A 15,357-nucleotide genomic window follows, 5' to 3' on the forward strand; every position below is an offset into this window, starting at 1 on the left:
CGGTTAGAACTTTGTATTGCTTTCCTGTGACTTTGTGTCCAACCTAATTTAAAACACACGAATCAAGCTTGATTCAACAGTCTGTGAGCTGTATGGAGAGCATTCATCGTCATGTTATGTAAGTAAAAACCGAAGAGGGTCAAGGTTTGCCAGCCATTAGACTAGCATATGAATAGTGGGTTGATTATATCAACCGTCGCATATAGAACGTTGCCTTTGTCTTAGTTAACTGCAAACTACCATGTCCAGATAATTTCATGCAGTGGTTCTTTTAGCTGACCCGGTATTCTACTGAAATAAGTAATCAGTAGTACGTTTGTGAAACTTAGTGCGATGGACGTGGGCTTCTGATACCAAGGACACATTTTATCTAGCACCTGCAGACACCAACGCATCCCGACGGTTTGACGTAGTGAGGCATCTAATCTCTTGTGATCAGCAAGTGAGGAGATGTAAAACAATAGGATACAGTGAAATGCAATGCAATACAATACAGTACAACATAATATAATACAACACAATACAATATAGTATAATATAATATAAATATAATGTAATATAATATAGCATGATACAATGTAATATATGATGTAATATGTCATATAATATAAATACAATATAATACGATACAGTGCAATACAACGCAATACAACTATAATCTACGCCTTCAAAATGGGCACCACCAACTCACGAGAATGTCAAACCCCGGCAACCGATTTTGTCCCCTTCTCCCATAAAGGCCAGAAACTTATCAGGCTACAGCAATGATAATTGTGAGTGACTGGATCCTATGGCATTTAGTAGAATAGCGATTCACTTCTCTACGGAAACGTGGAGTGCAGTGCATAAGAGGAATGAAGATAACAGTGCATCGTGAAACTGTAAGATTCAAGCGGAAACTCAACATTACACTGGTTTGACTGTTCACGCCGCTTTTCCTTATTGGGTCACCAAATATTGTAAATTATCCTTTTTCCTTTCGTATGTATTGTATATTGTTGCAGATCCGTGGGTGCCTTTTCGTGAATAGTCTCGCCAACGCCTTCAATTACGAGGAACGGGATAATATTCTGTCCGGGAAGAGGAATTGCCAAGTTACAGTGCCAGGAAGAAAGCAAACCCCTCACTGATGGCAGAAATTCTAGGCTACCGCACTACCTGAGGTTTTTCCAGGAGAATGACCACATTCAGATTTCAATCAATTGGAAAAAGTTTGGAACCGATTGAGAAGTCATCGTTTCAGAAGAGCTTGGTAAACAATCGGTAGTTTTACCGATTTATTATTCCCGTAAATCAGGTTGAATAGCATCCAACAACTTGGTTCTCTAACGTGGCGGCTCCCATGCAAATAGCTTTTATACCACACGTGCTTACAGAAATCTTAAATAGTGTTTTTCATGGCAGTGTTTCCCAATCTATTCCGAATCGCGTATCGTGAGCAGTCACTTCCCTCTTGAAACTCCAGCGAGATGAAAAAATACACTCCCCATGATATGAAAAACTACTGATGAGTAGTCAAGCGAATAAACCAGTTTGTGTGGCTCCGTCAGTGTCCAAGTGTGCATAGCAGATAGCCCTGATAGCTTTTCGGCCATCCTCAGGAAAAACGCGGGGACTACTTAAAATGGCACAAAAGATATCAATATTTATTTCAACTGAACTGATCCTCGATCGATGTTGGGATAACATCTCCTCAGAAACATGTAGGAACGGTTATAGGAATGCAGATATGGTCACCAGTGTTACCCTAGGATACGAAGTGATGTTCTCAATTTTCTCATTCAAAACTTAACGAAACCAAGTAACAAGGCAATTCGTGTAAATCAAACCGAAATTCGAGCGGTATATTGTGGCGAATAGGCAAATGATGATAAAGGTGCATGGTTCCGTGGGCACCTGACTGAAAGCAGTATGTTTGTTCTGCTTTGTAAACTTTGTAGGCGATAAGAACATCAGACAAGCATCACATCCGGTTCGATTTCTCCCTCATAGCGATTCCACCAATTTCCGAACTATTTTTGCAACAGATTTACAATCCAATACGACCTCGGGTAAAGTAAATCGGGCGGACTTAGACAGAAGTAAGTGAGAACGCCCCTGGGACTGCGTGATGAGCTCACTGGATGGTGGTAGTAGTATACGGGGTGGAAACCTGGTGTACAAAAGTATCTCTGGTTGGCAAATCGATATCGTTAGAAGAGCTCGGATTCGCTGGTCAAGCTAGCAAGTTAGCGACTATGTGCTCTCATTTCATATCATGTCAAGTTTATGTATATGGAGCCGTGTGACAGTCTTTCGACTCTCTAGTTCGTTAATTCACTAAGCTTCATTTGAGCGTTGGTTACTGTAATGGCAACTTCATGTTCCGTAGGTTAGTAACCCACCGTGGACAAGTCGTTGTTGATACCCTCCACCAGAATAAAACCAACTGTCCTGTGAGGAAGCCGCATGTAAAACCATGAGACGGACGTGGATGGAGAACAGATAAAACGAGAGAGACACCTCAGTTTTCTTGGATGCTACGTTATACTTTAAATTAGGTGGCTAAAATGAACCATCAACGCTTCATCCGTAACCTTTTTCGGCGCCTAGTTGCCGTGCCCCCCTCCCGAAGGAAGCATGAGGGCTGAGGTAACGTCGGGTTGCCAAATCCTACATAGCAGAATTCGGGATGCTGGGGTTGGAATCCAACCACGGGCCTTTCGGTCAGTAAATTCGCTCCAGTGAGCCATCTAAGTAGCCGTTATCCTCATTTCCAATGAAACCTTCAAAGTCTTTTCACAGGAAAACTCACCCTTGTTGAGAACCCCATCTGATATAATGGGATTCGAACATGTCGGACCAAACGATGATAGTTAACGTTTTGCTTTCAATGAGGTCGACTCATTCACTGAGCATGACAGCTATGTTGTTAATATTTGGCCACTAACGAAGGGGAAATGAACAGTTCATAGTAGCGTAGCGGTGTGCGTGTGCGTAAGTCAACAGGGAAAATGGGGGACAAAAAAGAGCATGCTAAAAATTGAAATACTCTATGTAGTATGTGTAGGGGGCGAAGTTGAGACTAAATGGATGAACATATTTGTAGATACCTGAGCGGTAGTTCTTTTCTTCAAAGGATGGGAAGTCACGGGTTCCAATCCCTTCCCAGGATATTGGTTTTCTCGCTGGCATAATATCTTCTTGGGTTCGTACGAAACAAGAAATGGCCTCAAACGACACTCTAGGTTGGACGTGATCTCCCGATAAATCTACGTGGCTCACTTTAGTCTGGAGATCGAAACCTTTATTGGACGCTTAGTCAGTCGGTCTTGAAATCCCAGTGAAGCATCGGTGTTGAACACTGATGTCATGCTGTCGATGATGATGATGATGATGATGATGATGATGATGATGATGATGATGATGATGATGATGATGATGATGATGATGATGATGAAATCCCTGTTTAAAAGTTGGAGCTCCTAAAGTGTGATCAAATGAGGTTAGCCAAGAAGTTCGAAATGAATGCTTCCCTCGTGGCGAGTTTTAGGATGACTTCCATACTTTCTGTCCTCAAAGATGAATTAGAACACTGCGATTACTTCTTATCCGGGAAGACTCCGGGTTGGTTGAATAAAACGCTGTTTTCGGCGAAATATCTGTGCAAGTAGTCGGATGTGTTCAAAACAAGGTCCCATGTAGTGCACAAACCACTAGCACATCTAATCTTGATCGATAATGAGCGGACGATTCAATTGTTGAAGGAGTGCATATGCGAGTCTCGACACGAGGCGATGGATCTTATCGTTCCGACTCTACTGTTTACCTACAAACCTTGAGACAAGGCACGTGTTGCCGGTGTGCGCTCCACTTAACCGATACGTTAACGACCACAGCGGGGATCTGGTCCGTTGCTTTGGGCATAATCAGTGTGTTTGTGCGGTTGCCTCTTTGTTCTGAAATCTGATAGCTGGTCACCAAGGGAATGTAGTCCGTGTGCAAACAAACTACCAACATCAACAATAGTGACCAAATGCGCACAGTTGCTGTGCGTTTCAATCTCAAAACGGTGCACCATGAAACGATAGTACACCAGTAACTAACAGATTCCTAGGTGGTTTTTCTCGAAACTCCGTGAGTGAAAACCAAGCTGGTTAATCTGCCGCACAAAGACTGCATCGTGTTTGAGTTAGTGCCACGTTCGAGATTTCCCACTTGATCTCATCACATATATGACCGTCGAAAAGTCTTCGACAGTCCACCACAGGCTTCGTTCTGTTTAGAGCTCATCAAGTTCTATTTGATGACCGTACTCAACCAGGTTTTTAGTTATTCTGAGACGCAAAAACGCCATCCGTGATATGGCATCGTTCTTGCGCAACAGATGCCCAAACCACTACAAACGTCGTCTTTGAAGGAGTTACGATAAGCGTGGTAGATCTTAGCAACATTCCCGAATGTGATCATTGATACTTTGTCTAGATATCAAACTCTCATTATGTGTCCGGGACACCAGTAGTTAAAGCCTTCTGTTTTCGAACCGCTTCTGCCTGTCCTGGACACAGTTTCCAGCCAGAAAACAGGACCGGATGGATGAATGCGTTGAAGAATAATCTCATTTCTTTTCCACGAGGCAGAGTTCAGTTGCAAGAAGGCTCACTAGAGATTGTTTATATACCACTGAATTCCCTCTCCGTTGGGTAAGATGGGGGAACCAAGGTAGCTTGAAGTCGAGAAAACACAGAACTGTGTTAGGACCTTGGCGAAAAAAGTCAATGGGTGCTCGTCTCATTATAGAAAGGTCCATCATTACGGTAGTTTGGCTACTCGAGTAGTCTGACGCCCAACATAACTGTTTTGCGGTCAGGATTTTGAGCCAAAAGCTTTCTTTGGCTGTGGACAAGAGCAAACACACATCACGTCAATAACACAAGCGCCAAGACTGGGACGGAATCGAGATAACTCAGTTGTTAGGTCCGTGGCTCGAAACCTACCTCAGCATTTCGACTGCAACCTGCCAGTAATTCAGCCCTCGTGTTTCCTTTGAGTGGCATGGCAGGTAGGAACCGAAAGGGTGTTACAACTGGCCGATTATCTGTTTTGTGTAAGCTATAATCCACATGCGGTGAGGGCTGGTCACCCAACTACCTGTTCCCTATTAGAGACCAATTAGAACAGGTCCATATTTCTCTGCAAAAAAGGTAAAAGTATTCAATGTGATTCACTTCCGGTCTCTACGAAAGTGCATTCGATAGCTCGTAATCCCGAGTTCGATTGTACGCAAACGGTAACTAAATTACCACGTGATCAACTACTATGAACCACCTTGCAAGCCCAAATGTTAGTGCAGTGTCTCGTTCGTTACGTTCGATTACTAGTTGGAATTGCTCGAAGAAATTGCTTTTTAAAAAAGTTATCAGAACATTTTGCTTTGACAGATCCACATACATATTCGGGTTTGACGTTGAGAGAGTTTCCTTGTCAGTAGACGGTGAATGGAAAAGGTATTTTGGACGTGAACTTCCCCGATCCGTTTCGTTAATGTTGACCGGGTTCGAGCTCTTGAGCAATCAGGTAGGTAACGTTCACACGAAAGTTCCCCGTACTTTTGTCTACCACTTGTGGCTTCTGCCGTCTAGGCCGCAAAAGTTGATTTTGGACGTCATGTGGTGAATCAGGTTCGATTAAACTAGGGACCATCCAAGTGAGAAAGCGTTCCTTTCCCCGGAAAAAAAGATAAACGATGGATTATTATCCGAACAAATTTATTCGCCGTATTCATTTCAAACTATCCCCAACGCGCTTGAATAGCTGTCAGCAACTAAGCTTCGTTGATTGGTGAAAGATCAACACCTGTAAGCCTGGAAATACTTGGTCTAACTCATTCTGACAGGTGTCGCCACATATCAGTCGAAAATAGGACAATTGACATTCATCACTGTCACGCGATATAGTGATGTCTCCCCTGTGTGTGAGTGAGCCACTCGTCCACAAACCCGTATGCTTATGTCTTGGTCAACGAAGCGTAGCAGGGGTGTGGTTTGTGGTCACACCACGTAAGCACACCAGAGCGGGATTAGGAGAGGGTTCTCGTCACTGGGGGCTTGTCTACGGTCAGTGATGCGTGCGTAAGTTGACAGGTCATCACAAAGCTATTCAACAGGTGTTGCACAACGGGAAACTTCGTTTGGTTAGGGTGCTGCAGAATCGCATTGTGTACGACGAAGGGGTCGGTGTTTGGACCGAGTTCAGTCTACGTAGATCTGTGAACTGAATGAGGATAGTTTTGGGTGAAATTCGAACCAGTGTTCGCCATGGTGACCATACTATAGTGAACGGTTTGGGGGAAAAACAGAGAATGTTGAGTACAATGTGGAAATTCAAACTTTTTAGGATTAATTTTTTGAAAGCACTTGCTTGACGAGTGGGTCGTGATTCAAGCCTCTGATCTTATTCTTTGTTACTTTCTGCAGGTTAAACACAAGGCGAAAAAGTTGGTAGTACATGGTGAAACTTCCGAGCTATTATGTCGGAATAGGAGAACGAGTTGATCAATCAGTTATGTAAAGTGGATGATCCGTTCATCTTGAGTTCCAACTAGGGCACTAGGGATCTTTTCTAGAATGCGCTTTTAGTCAACCCCCGGGAGTATGCATACCGTAATTCTTATCTCAATATTTAAGTCAGGTTTTCATCTAATCAGAGATTTTTCACAACCGTGGGAACTGTTTCACTCAACGTCGAATGTAGCGATTTTGGATCTTCTCCAGACAAGCCCTGCCACTAATGCAAAAGTGCATGTGCGAAAAGTTAAGCCCCGCCACTTTTTGCCAGCTCCAGTTTAATGTACGCACACAACCTTGACCTATTGTTGATGTGACAATTCGTTATCGTCGAGGTCGATGAAACGCTAGTCTTTCCCCAGCCGTGAAGTTTCGGAGGGATCAGCCGGGAAACTAAAGAGGTGTTCATGTATCCCGTGCCAGACCGTACTGTGGCCACTTTGATGGACCCAATCCAGGCCTGGATCGCACCCGGCTTAATCATCATCTCCTATATGTGGGTATCATGCCAAGGAACTAAAACGATGATTGACATGAACTATACTCATGAAACGGTTAATCATAACGAAAACTTTGTGCATCCAACGACCGGAGCTCACACACAGACCATCGAATCTCTCTGGCACGTCTACAAGATGCAGAATAAAAGCCACTTCGGCACACACCGATCTTTAGTGGACGGCTACTTGTGTTGATTCGTTTGGATGCAAAGGTACGGGAAACCGGACCTTTTCAGTAAAATTACTAATGACATGTCCCAATTCTACCCTCTTCAATAAAAAATAAAAGTACAAATTTCACATCCTCTTTTTTCTAGTCTTTCTTGAATGACGAGGGCTAATATTTTTGGCGGGGCTTATCTGGAAAAGATCCGGCACTACCACCATGGACGTTCGAAACCGGTCGGCTTTTGTAACCAAGTTGTATACCACGACCCCTTGGCCGACATGATAACGCCCATTGACGGCATAAATGATCCGGAACGCTCAAAACCAAGGTACTGGATGGTCACATGTATCGACCATTGTGTCTGATATCTTCTCAACAAGAGATCACTCTATGGCAGGTGGACAAAATAACAATATATCAACAAGACCCTGGTGAGCGTAAATTAATGGGTAACTCGTTTTTTATAGTGATATTTGAGGATTTTTAGTGGAAATCTTGTCCCGCAGAGGAAGTCAATCTATGCTGGAAAACCGAGAAGCCCTGTACAGCTGTTTCATCCTTATTGGGAATCATTGGCGGTGAGCATTTCACGAAGCCTCAGCGAGTCTCGAATCCATGAGCTCCCGGGTAGTCGTTTGAACGCTAAAATGTTCGACAGAGTGGCTAACTCACACTCGGGCAGTAACACGTGAACTGCTCGCACAATTATCGATTGAAAGAATCGATAAAATCAAGGAGACAATCAGTGGCCCCAGGGAAGTTCATAAAATAAGCAGAAACCAATAGGATCCGATGCGATTTTAGCGGGTAACACAATGCAATTGGGTTAGGCAAAAAACGGATGACGATCGATGAGTTTAGTGCTAATAGATCTTTCCTTAAAATAGATTGCTTCTCAGTCGCTTCCAAGCTTTTCCCCACTGATGGGAGACTACTAGAGGTCAGCGTAACTCGCGAGGGATGTGAGCAAGACCTCAAGAAAACGGGCTTGTCGGATATAAAGAATCCCACATCTGTTGAGCATATTTCCAAAGCTAATCGCTTTGGAATTCAATCCAATATGCGTACAATCATTTTCACGTAGGTTTTCTTGGGGAGAGAACCTGAAAGCTCTATGTTTTCAGGATTATTTTAACGAGGAATTACTGAAACGTCAAACAGGTCCTACAGATATTCATCGGGGTTTGTTTTAGTGATCACTTGTCTACAGTACAGTTAGTCGTTCGTTGCGAGACAATACAGGTGCGGTGTAATTCCAACGGTTCTCGTCGAGATCACTTATTGGCGTGGGAAAATACAGGTGTGTGGTCGAACGCATCTTCAAGATTGTCTCGTACCCCGCTGCGTCCGGAATTTGTCCATTTGATCTGGACAGTGTACAGCGTTGTTCCTTCGCTTTTAGGTCTCACGCATCTGCTTACGGATCAGAAGCACCTGACATAGTGAAATAACGTTTTTCAGACACCTGCGCAACTCTCTTTGCATATGTTATTTCGGTGGTGATCCTCCAGCCTGATGACTGGCCTTGCCGGAATTTCTCCTCAAAATATGGCATCCAGAGCCGTATTGTACTTCATGTTGGCAAGTTCAAGCACGCGGTTGGTAAGCTTCGATGTAAACACGAAGTCTTGTTGACACAGTGACTTTTTCTCTCGTGTACATGCAGACTTAACTCCCCGTGCCGCCGGTGGATGCGGGTCGGGTTTCAAACAGGCCCATTTGACCTCTCCACCTGTTGTTTTTTAAAAAAAGCATGTTTTGTGGTCTTGTATTGATTAATGGATGGAAAGCCATCCAGTTAGATTTCGTTGTAACTTGCTCTTGGGAGTAGAGAGATTGTGTTGCCGATGTTGTTGTTCACTTCAGTCGAAATTCGGAACACATGTAACGTTTGGTTTATGGTTCTGGTAGCAGAACAACCGATGTGATTGGACTGCCAACAAGGTCGGACATCAAGTTCCTGAACAAGGATCCAAACTAACTCCCATGGTTCGCCATGGATTCCTATCTGTCTCCGCATCCGCGTCCATAGTTTGGATGCCTCATCTGAATATTCACGTGACCTAGTTTGGTATCAAGTGACTTTTGAACGTACAAGGTCTCGCCCTCATTAGGCAGTTGAATTGAAGGCGGTGAGTGTATGGGAAAAGCAGTATATCGTTCAAATAACCGCCGCTGAGAGATGAAAGCTGAAACCGTATTGTTCTGCAATAACCGAGAGATTAATTAAACGTTCTACCAACGTGTGATTAGCTTAGAAGGTACACAGATCGATCTGGACGATGACTCGCGTCTTGGAGATAGGGTTAGGGTGGGCAGTGGTTTACACACTTCAAGATTTCCTACATGAGCGTTACGGTCCTTTGTTCCACATGGGTTTCGCTCATTTCCGACCCTAAATCATTCTTCACTAGGAACGATAAACCATGGAAAACCATTTCTGGTCCTTTATTGTTTCTTGCAGCTGTTCAAATGGCCATCGCGGGTTTGTCTGCTACGCGTTGGTGGAACAGCTGGCTAATGATAACGATAATAGAGTGGTGACAGTCACCGACGCGATAGTTGATTTACACTTACAATAACTGGCTTCTTGGTCCCGGTTCCTGGGCGCCCAAGATGTTTCCCTAGATGCACCCTAGAAATTTCGCCCTGTAGGTGAAGTCAGTCTAGTCCAGAAGCGAAAAGAACTGTAGAGCTGTATTCACCCGCAGTGGGGTGCATCATCATCTCCAGGAGGATTCAAACGGATGATCTCCCTGCAAGTCTTGGAAAATCATGGGAAATCTCTTCAGAATCCCTTCACACTGTCAGCAAAGTGTAGAAGGTGGAACAGTGGGCACCAAGCACGAACCCTTCGTGTGGTAAACCGTCATTTGAGGAACACGTAATGTGAACTCGGTGAATGAGGAGTAACCGGTGCTATTTCCTGAGTCTGAGTTGATTACTCTGTTGATCGATTGCTCATAACCGAACGGTTTAGATTTATACTGCTATCCGGAGTTCGCGGGTTCGAATCACTGGGGAGCTTCCTGAGAAGTGCATTGTTAGCGAGTCCCGTTCAGGACGAAACAACCGTACAGTGCTACTCTGCTTTTCGGTATGAATTGATTTCATCCGTGGAATGAAACTTCGGGTGATAGTTTGTAAGCACTTGAAGCAGTATATTTGTAATGTACTACTCATAAGGTTGCTGAGAATCCATCGACAGCCTTGGGTGAATCCAGTTGAAATCGAGGATCATCTAGTGACCATATGAAAGTTCTCTGTAGGACAGTTCAGTTCCTCTGAGTAAATGCTGAACTTTGCATTACTTCACTCTTAAAGTGGTAAATTGTTTTGAATTAAGGCCAATTAGAGAAGAACTGAGTTCAAATAGGATTACTTTGAGGGTAATTCTGGGGTTGTTTTAACCAGCATTACTGTTCACAATAATATTACTAATAACGAATTGCTGTGTGCGATCACGAAACACTGATACCACGCGTTTGCTCGGAGGCAGAAACAGTCGGCGAAGAAAAACCGGTGTTCTGACTAATAATAAGCTGAATAGTGCTCACTGCACCAAAATCCTGGGAAATCCACATAGCTAGGCTTTCCGCAGATGGTGATGACTGGCAAGAATAACTGTTGACTTACCGAGACAACAGGTCGGTGTTGGCCAACCAGACGGAGATCGCCTTAATGACATTCCCGTCGGTACAGAGAAACCTAATGAAGTAGGTAACCATTTGATCGATAAGGATAAATAAATCTGCCATGTTGATCACCCCGTAGCTTATCCGTTCATTTTAAATGACACTTTGTATCCCTCTTCAATAAATCAAATTAATGTTTGTGGGACATATGCATTCCGTACGTTTTCGTTGACCACAACTCCCGTATAAGTCCACGTCCATTCGGGATAATTTTTCGTGAAACACTGAGCCTGACATTCCGATCAGACTCTCCTTTCATCTTCTGCAACTACTCACCGTCCGTTTTATCCTATTTTCACTGTGCACAGGAAACCATACCTCTGATTGGTTGCAAGAACAAGCGCTATTCATTTGTTTGTTTATTCGTCTTCCCTGTGTTATTCGTTTTAGTTGTTCGAATTTTTTACGAACTGTCACTAATGAAGTAATTCTGTGCGTCCAAATCAAGTCTGCTCATTTGTATCATTTATGGTGTCAAAACGGTATGCCCCAAGGTCACGTATACCAGTAAGGGTTGTATGCTTATATTGTTGCGAGATATGGCTTCTGAGAGGTGCCTTCAGATTTTTTACCCCCGGACATCTCACAGGTGTTGTCTGCGTCGGATTGTGTTAACAACTCCGTAAATAGGTGAATAGGAATCGGGTAATTATGTGCGAAGCTGACAGACAGATCGATGGTCAAATACGTCCGGCTGCAGTGGCTGGGTCTTATGCTGCGCATACCGAAACCCGAAACCAGCTTGTTCTCCGTGCCTCCTTCAGGATACCAAAAACTTTTAGGTGTACAATACATGCCTATGCACAAGGGTGCGAAGGAGATTAATGAGATACTTGTGATGCACTACTCATTAGGTTGCTGAAAGTTCGTCGACAGCCCACGACCGGTTTCACCCAAATTGGGGCTCATCAGGTAGGCGCGGTCCCCGGGTTTCCGTCAACCTCATGTTCTACTTGAAACCAAATTGCACGAAATTAGCGAATATACACTCATTCGTAAACTAACTTGATTTTTCGCAGCCTCACCTGGAACCCAGCTGAATCTCTCGTTTGTAATGTTCTCAGGCAACTGAATGTGCTGCACCAGGCCACCTCATGTTTCAGTCGCTACGATATTCGAGATATCGTGATACATCTATGTATTTATAATGCACTACTCATAAGGTTACTGAAAATCTGTCGACAACCCACGTCCGGTTTACAGGTTAATGAGAGTTCGGGTGTGTTTGAACGGCCCACCTGCTAAGACGGGGTCATCATAGCTCTCCCCTTGCCGATTGTGCTTTCAGAGGTGTACGCCCATCAGAATGCTTGCGGTAGGCTAAAGCCAGGTCTGTTCTCCATCCAGTATTTTCAGTTCTTTCAGTTTTGGACATCAGTGTCAACACCAACTTTTATGAGAAATTTGTCTGTCAAGAATATCGAATATTGTGGTAACTGAAACACAAAAAGACACATCCAGTTGAGGTATAGCAAAAACCAGTGTCACGGTTGACGCTCCCGCTAACAGTAACTTCATTCTCAATTCAGAATATTTTTTGAGAATATCCTTCTCAATCCACATGACATTCCAGTCCACCAAAGGATGTGTTTTTTTCACACTGTGAATCACCTTCGCAAATAGCGTCCGAGCTGACCTATCTGCGAGTTCCGACTGCAGATCCGAATTTGAACGACTTTGTGGAATCCGCATGCAGAATTTTCTAGAAATATCTACTAGACTGGTTTTCGTCTGTACGGTGATACACCAAAGTGGAGGAGGGCGAAGGAAAGGCAACCAATTACCACCGGTACAGGACTAGGGAATCCAGGCGCAGCATCTGTCGGGAATTTGGAGACATGATCCGGATTATTGCGCAACTACCAGGTGTCTTGTCTGGGTTCTCGTCTTCCGCTGTCCCATCCGCTTTAGTGCAACTGATGATGGGCATTCAAGGGAGGATAAAACGTGTCCATCCAAACACAAATCGAAATAGTGTGAATGATGATCAAAGGCAGTCAGGAACGACGTCTGAGATTTCGGTTTCATCACTTGAGGGTTCATGTGTCTGATGACCGATCTACTTCGATATAGGACGATTACAGGCATCAAAAGCGTTCAGATGTAGCACCCTTCCAATGCCTAGCTGCCTTACCACCAGAAGGAAGCACGAGGGCTGGGCTACTGCCAGGTCGTCCAAGCCTAGACAGGAGGAGTTAAGAGGCGGAGGTCGGATTCGAACCACGGACCTTCCCGTCGGTAAATTCGTGCTCTAACCACTTGGACAATCTCGCCCCAATAGGTATCAGCGTAACTGTGGAAATGCAAAACAAAGAAGTTTCGAATTCAGATCATTTAATGCAAGAGTTCTACTTTCAAAGCGGAGTTAACCGAAATTTAGCCTAAGGAAATAGGATAAAGTTGGCAGTGGTCAATGGCTTCATGCATCTCATCGTGAGATGTGTTCACAAGATGACTCGGGCCAAAACGAGGGTAGTCATCCAGATATCTACTGAAGTCACAGAGTGGCAAGAGTAACCCACCAGTCAGTTTAAAGGCGACAGTGGTGGAATCGAACCCGGGTCATCTATTTACAGATTGCATGATCTAATCCACTGGGACACCAAGGCTACTTAAGGAAGCTTTCATCTTCACGTGACATAATTTTTAGACCGGATGACCATATCGCAGATATTCGTTGCTCATGGCACATGTGCAGGACACTGAGATCGACTTTCTTCTTGGGGGCTTGCAGTGGAGTCCGATCCAGTAGATTCTATCTACAATTTTCTAACAACTGGGGATCGTCATACGTGTGGTGTCGCAACTGCTCGGCAAGCGTAACACAGTTTGCCGATTCGCGTTCATCTTTGTCGAACTAGAGCAGTACGAAACTTTGTGGTAGATAAACCGGAATAATCGATAATCTGTCGCGCCGACTAGTCACAATCGGTGTCAAGTGCCATAATTGTTCTGTGTACGAAACCCTTTGGACGCCACCCTACGAAAGACGCACACAAACAATAAAACTACCATCGCTTTACGAAATTAAACCGATGTCTGTGCGGCCGTTCCAAACAGGAAAGGGGGCAAACACGTGTTTGTCGACAATGACAAACAGACATCTAACCAAAAAACCTCGATGACGCAATTCGCATGAGCTTAAGACCCAACGCCAGTTTTGAACCACTTGACCCCTCCAGTTCATTGACTTCCAACGCATTTTGGAGTTCAAGCAAAGGTCACGGTCTGGTCGGCTAAAGGTGTGAAATCAAAATTTTTCTGACCAAAAAGTTTCATGAAAATATCGAAATACATTCATTTGCAAAATAATTTGTTTCCATCACGAACGAGAGATTCAGCTGGGTTCCAGGTGAGTCTCTCGAAAAACCAAATTAGTTTGCAAATGAGTGTATTCCACTAATTTCGTGCGCTTTGGTCTCAAGTAAAGCATGAGGTCGACGGAAACTCCGAGACTGCGCCTGCCTGGTAAGCCCCAATCTGCACGAAACCGGTCGTGAGCTGTCGACGGATTTTCAGCACCATTATGAGTGGTGCATTACAAATATATTTTCATGAAAATACTAAAAAGTATCGTCGTTTCGGAATGTCTACCAATTGGCTACCAAGCCCTTCTGAAACGATGGCTTCTCAATCGGTTCCAAACTTTTTCCAATTGATTAAAAAGTATCATGTTCTATGCAATGTATCGTCTCATTTGAGATCAGATTTTTTGGCTTTGGAGACAGGACGTTTCTGATCTTGTTGAGTACGATTGCAGTTTTTTCGTCCCTCTTTGCTCACTACCGATTAAAGATGAATCCTAGGCTGTTGCCAGCAAACGTCACTCAAATATATGTGCTTTGTAACCGGGATAGATCTCAAACCGTTTGTTAAGGTGAGGCAGCTTTGCTAACGACGCTTATTGATAGACGGATGGAGGGTAACACAACTGGTATCGTCAAGTAACAGTTCCATTCAGTGCCACGGTCGTCAGGGGCAATTGTTTGAGCGGCTGTGACGGTTGTTAATGCAATATGCGCAGTATTCGTTGCCGAGTGAGAGAAAAAACAATCCGTTTACGTGTAAATTCTACGCATTCTTTGAAAGTAACACACCTGTCAACCACCCAGCATCACGTCGGTTGATTCTTTAAAACCTTTGAACCAGTACCGTGAAGATTTCATCTCTACCCTTATAAATCTACAGGTCTATATTGAAAGGGCAACCAATCTCGTGGGTCTCAACAGAAAGCTTTGTGCTGCTCGCTTAGGCACTGTGGCTACCGGTCTTACCTGACCTTAACAGATAACCTGGGTGTTGACTAGCATTCAGATTGTTTACCTATATGATAAGACATTTTGACATGTTCCGGTCAGATTCTGATTGATAAAGTAATTCGGGAGAGACCTAAGAAGATGACCAATATAAAGTTAAATTCCCACGCTTCGGGTTTCGCGAGGCACCTT

General features: G+C 44.0%; 1 protein-coding gene across 1 annotated transcript in view; it reads left to right on the top strand.

Moving 5' to 3' along the window:
* The window catches only part of T265_06045 (hypothetical protein), a gene marked incomplete at both ends in the record, with an annotated part of 36,754 nt that overhangs the window by 7,829 nt on the left and 13,568 nt on the right, over positions 1-15,357 (top strand). Inside the window, 2 exons of the mRNA XM_009171215.1 lie at positions 1,941-2,081; positions 8,114-8,294. Coding sequence (XP_009169479.1) covers positions 1,941-2,081; positions 8,114-8,294 — 322 coding nt within the window. The remainder of the gene's footprint in view (positions 1-1,940; positions 2,082-8,113; positions 8,295-15,357) is intronic.

Source organism: Opisthorchis viverrini, assembly GCF_000715545.1.
Source record: "Opisthorchis viverrini unplaced genomic scaffold opera_v5_123, whole genome shotgun sequence".
Classification (NCBI taxonomy): domain Eukaryota; kingdom Metazoa; phylum Platyhelminthes; class Trematoda; order Opisthorchiida; family Opisthorchiidae; genus Opisthorchis; species Opisthorchis viverrini.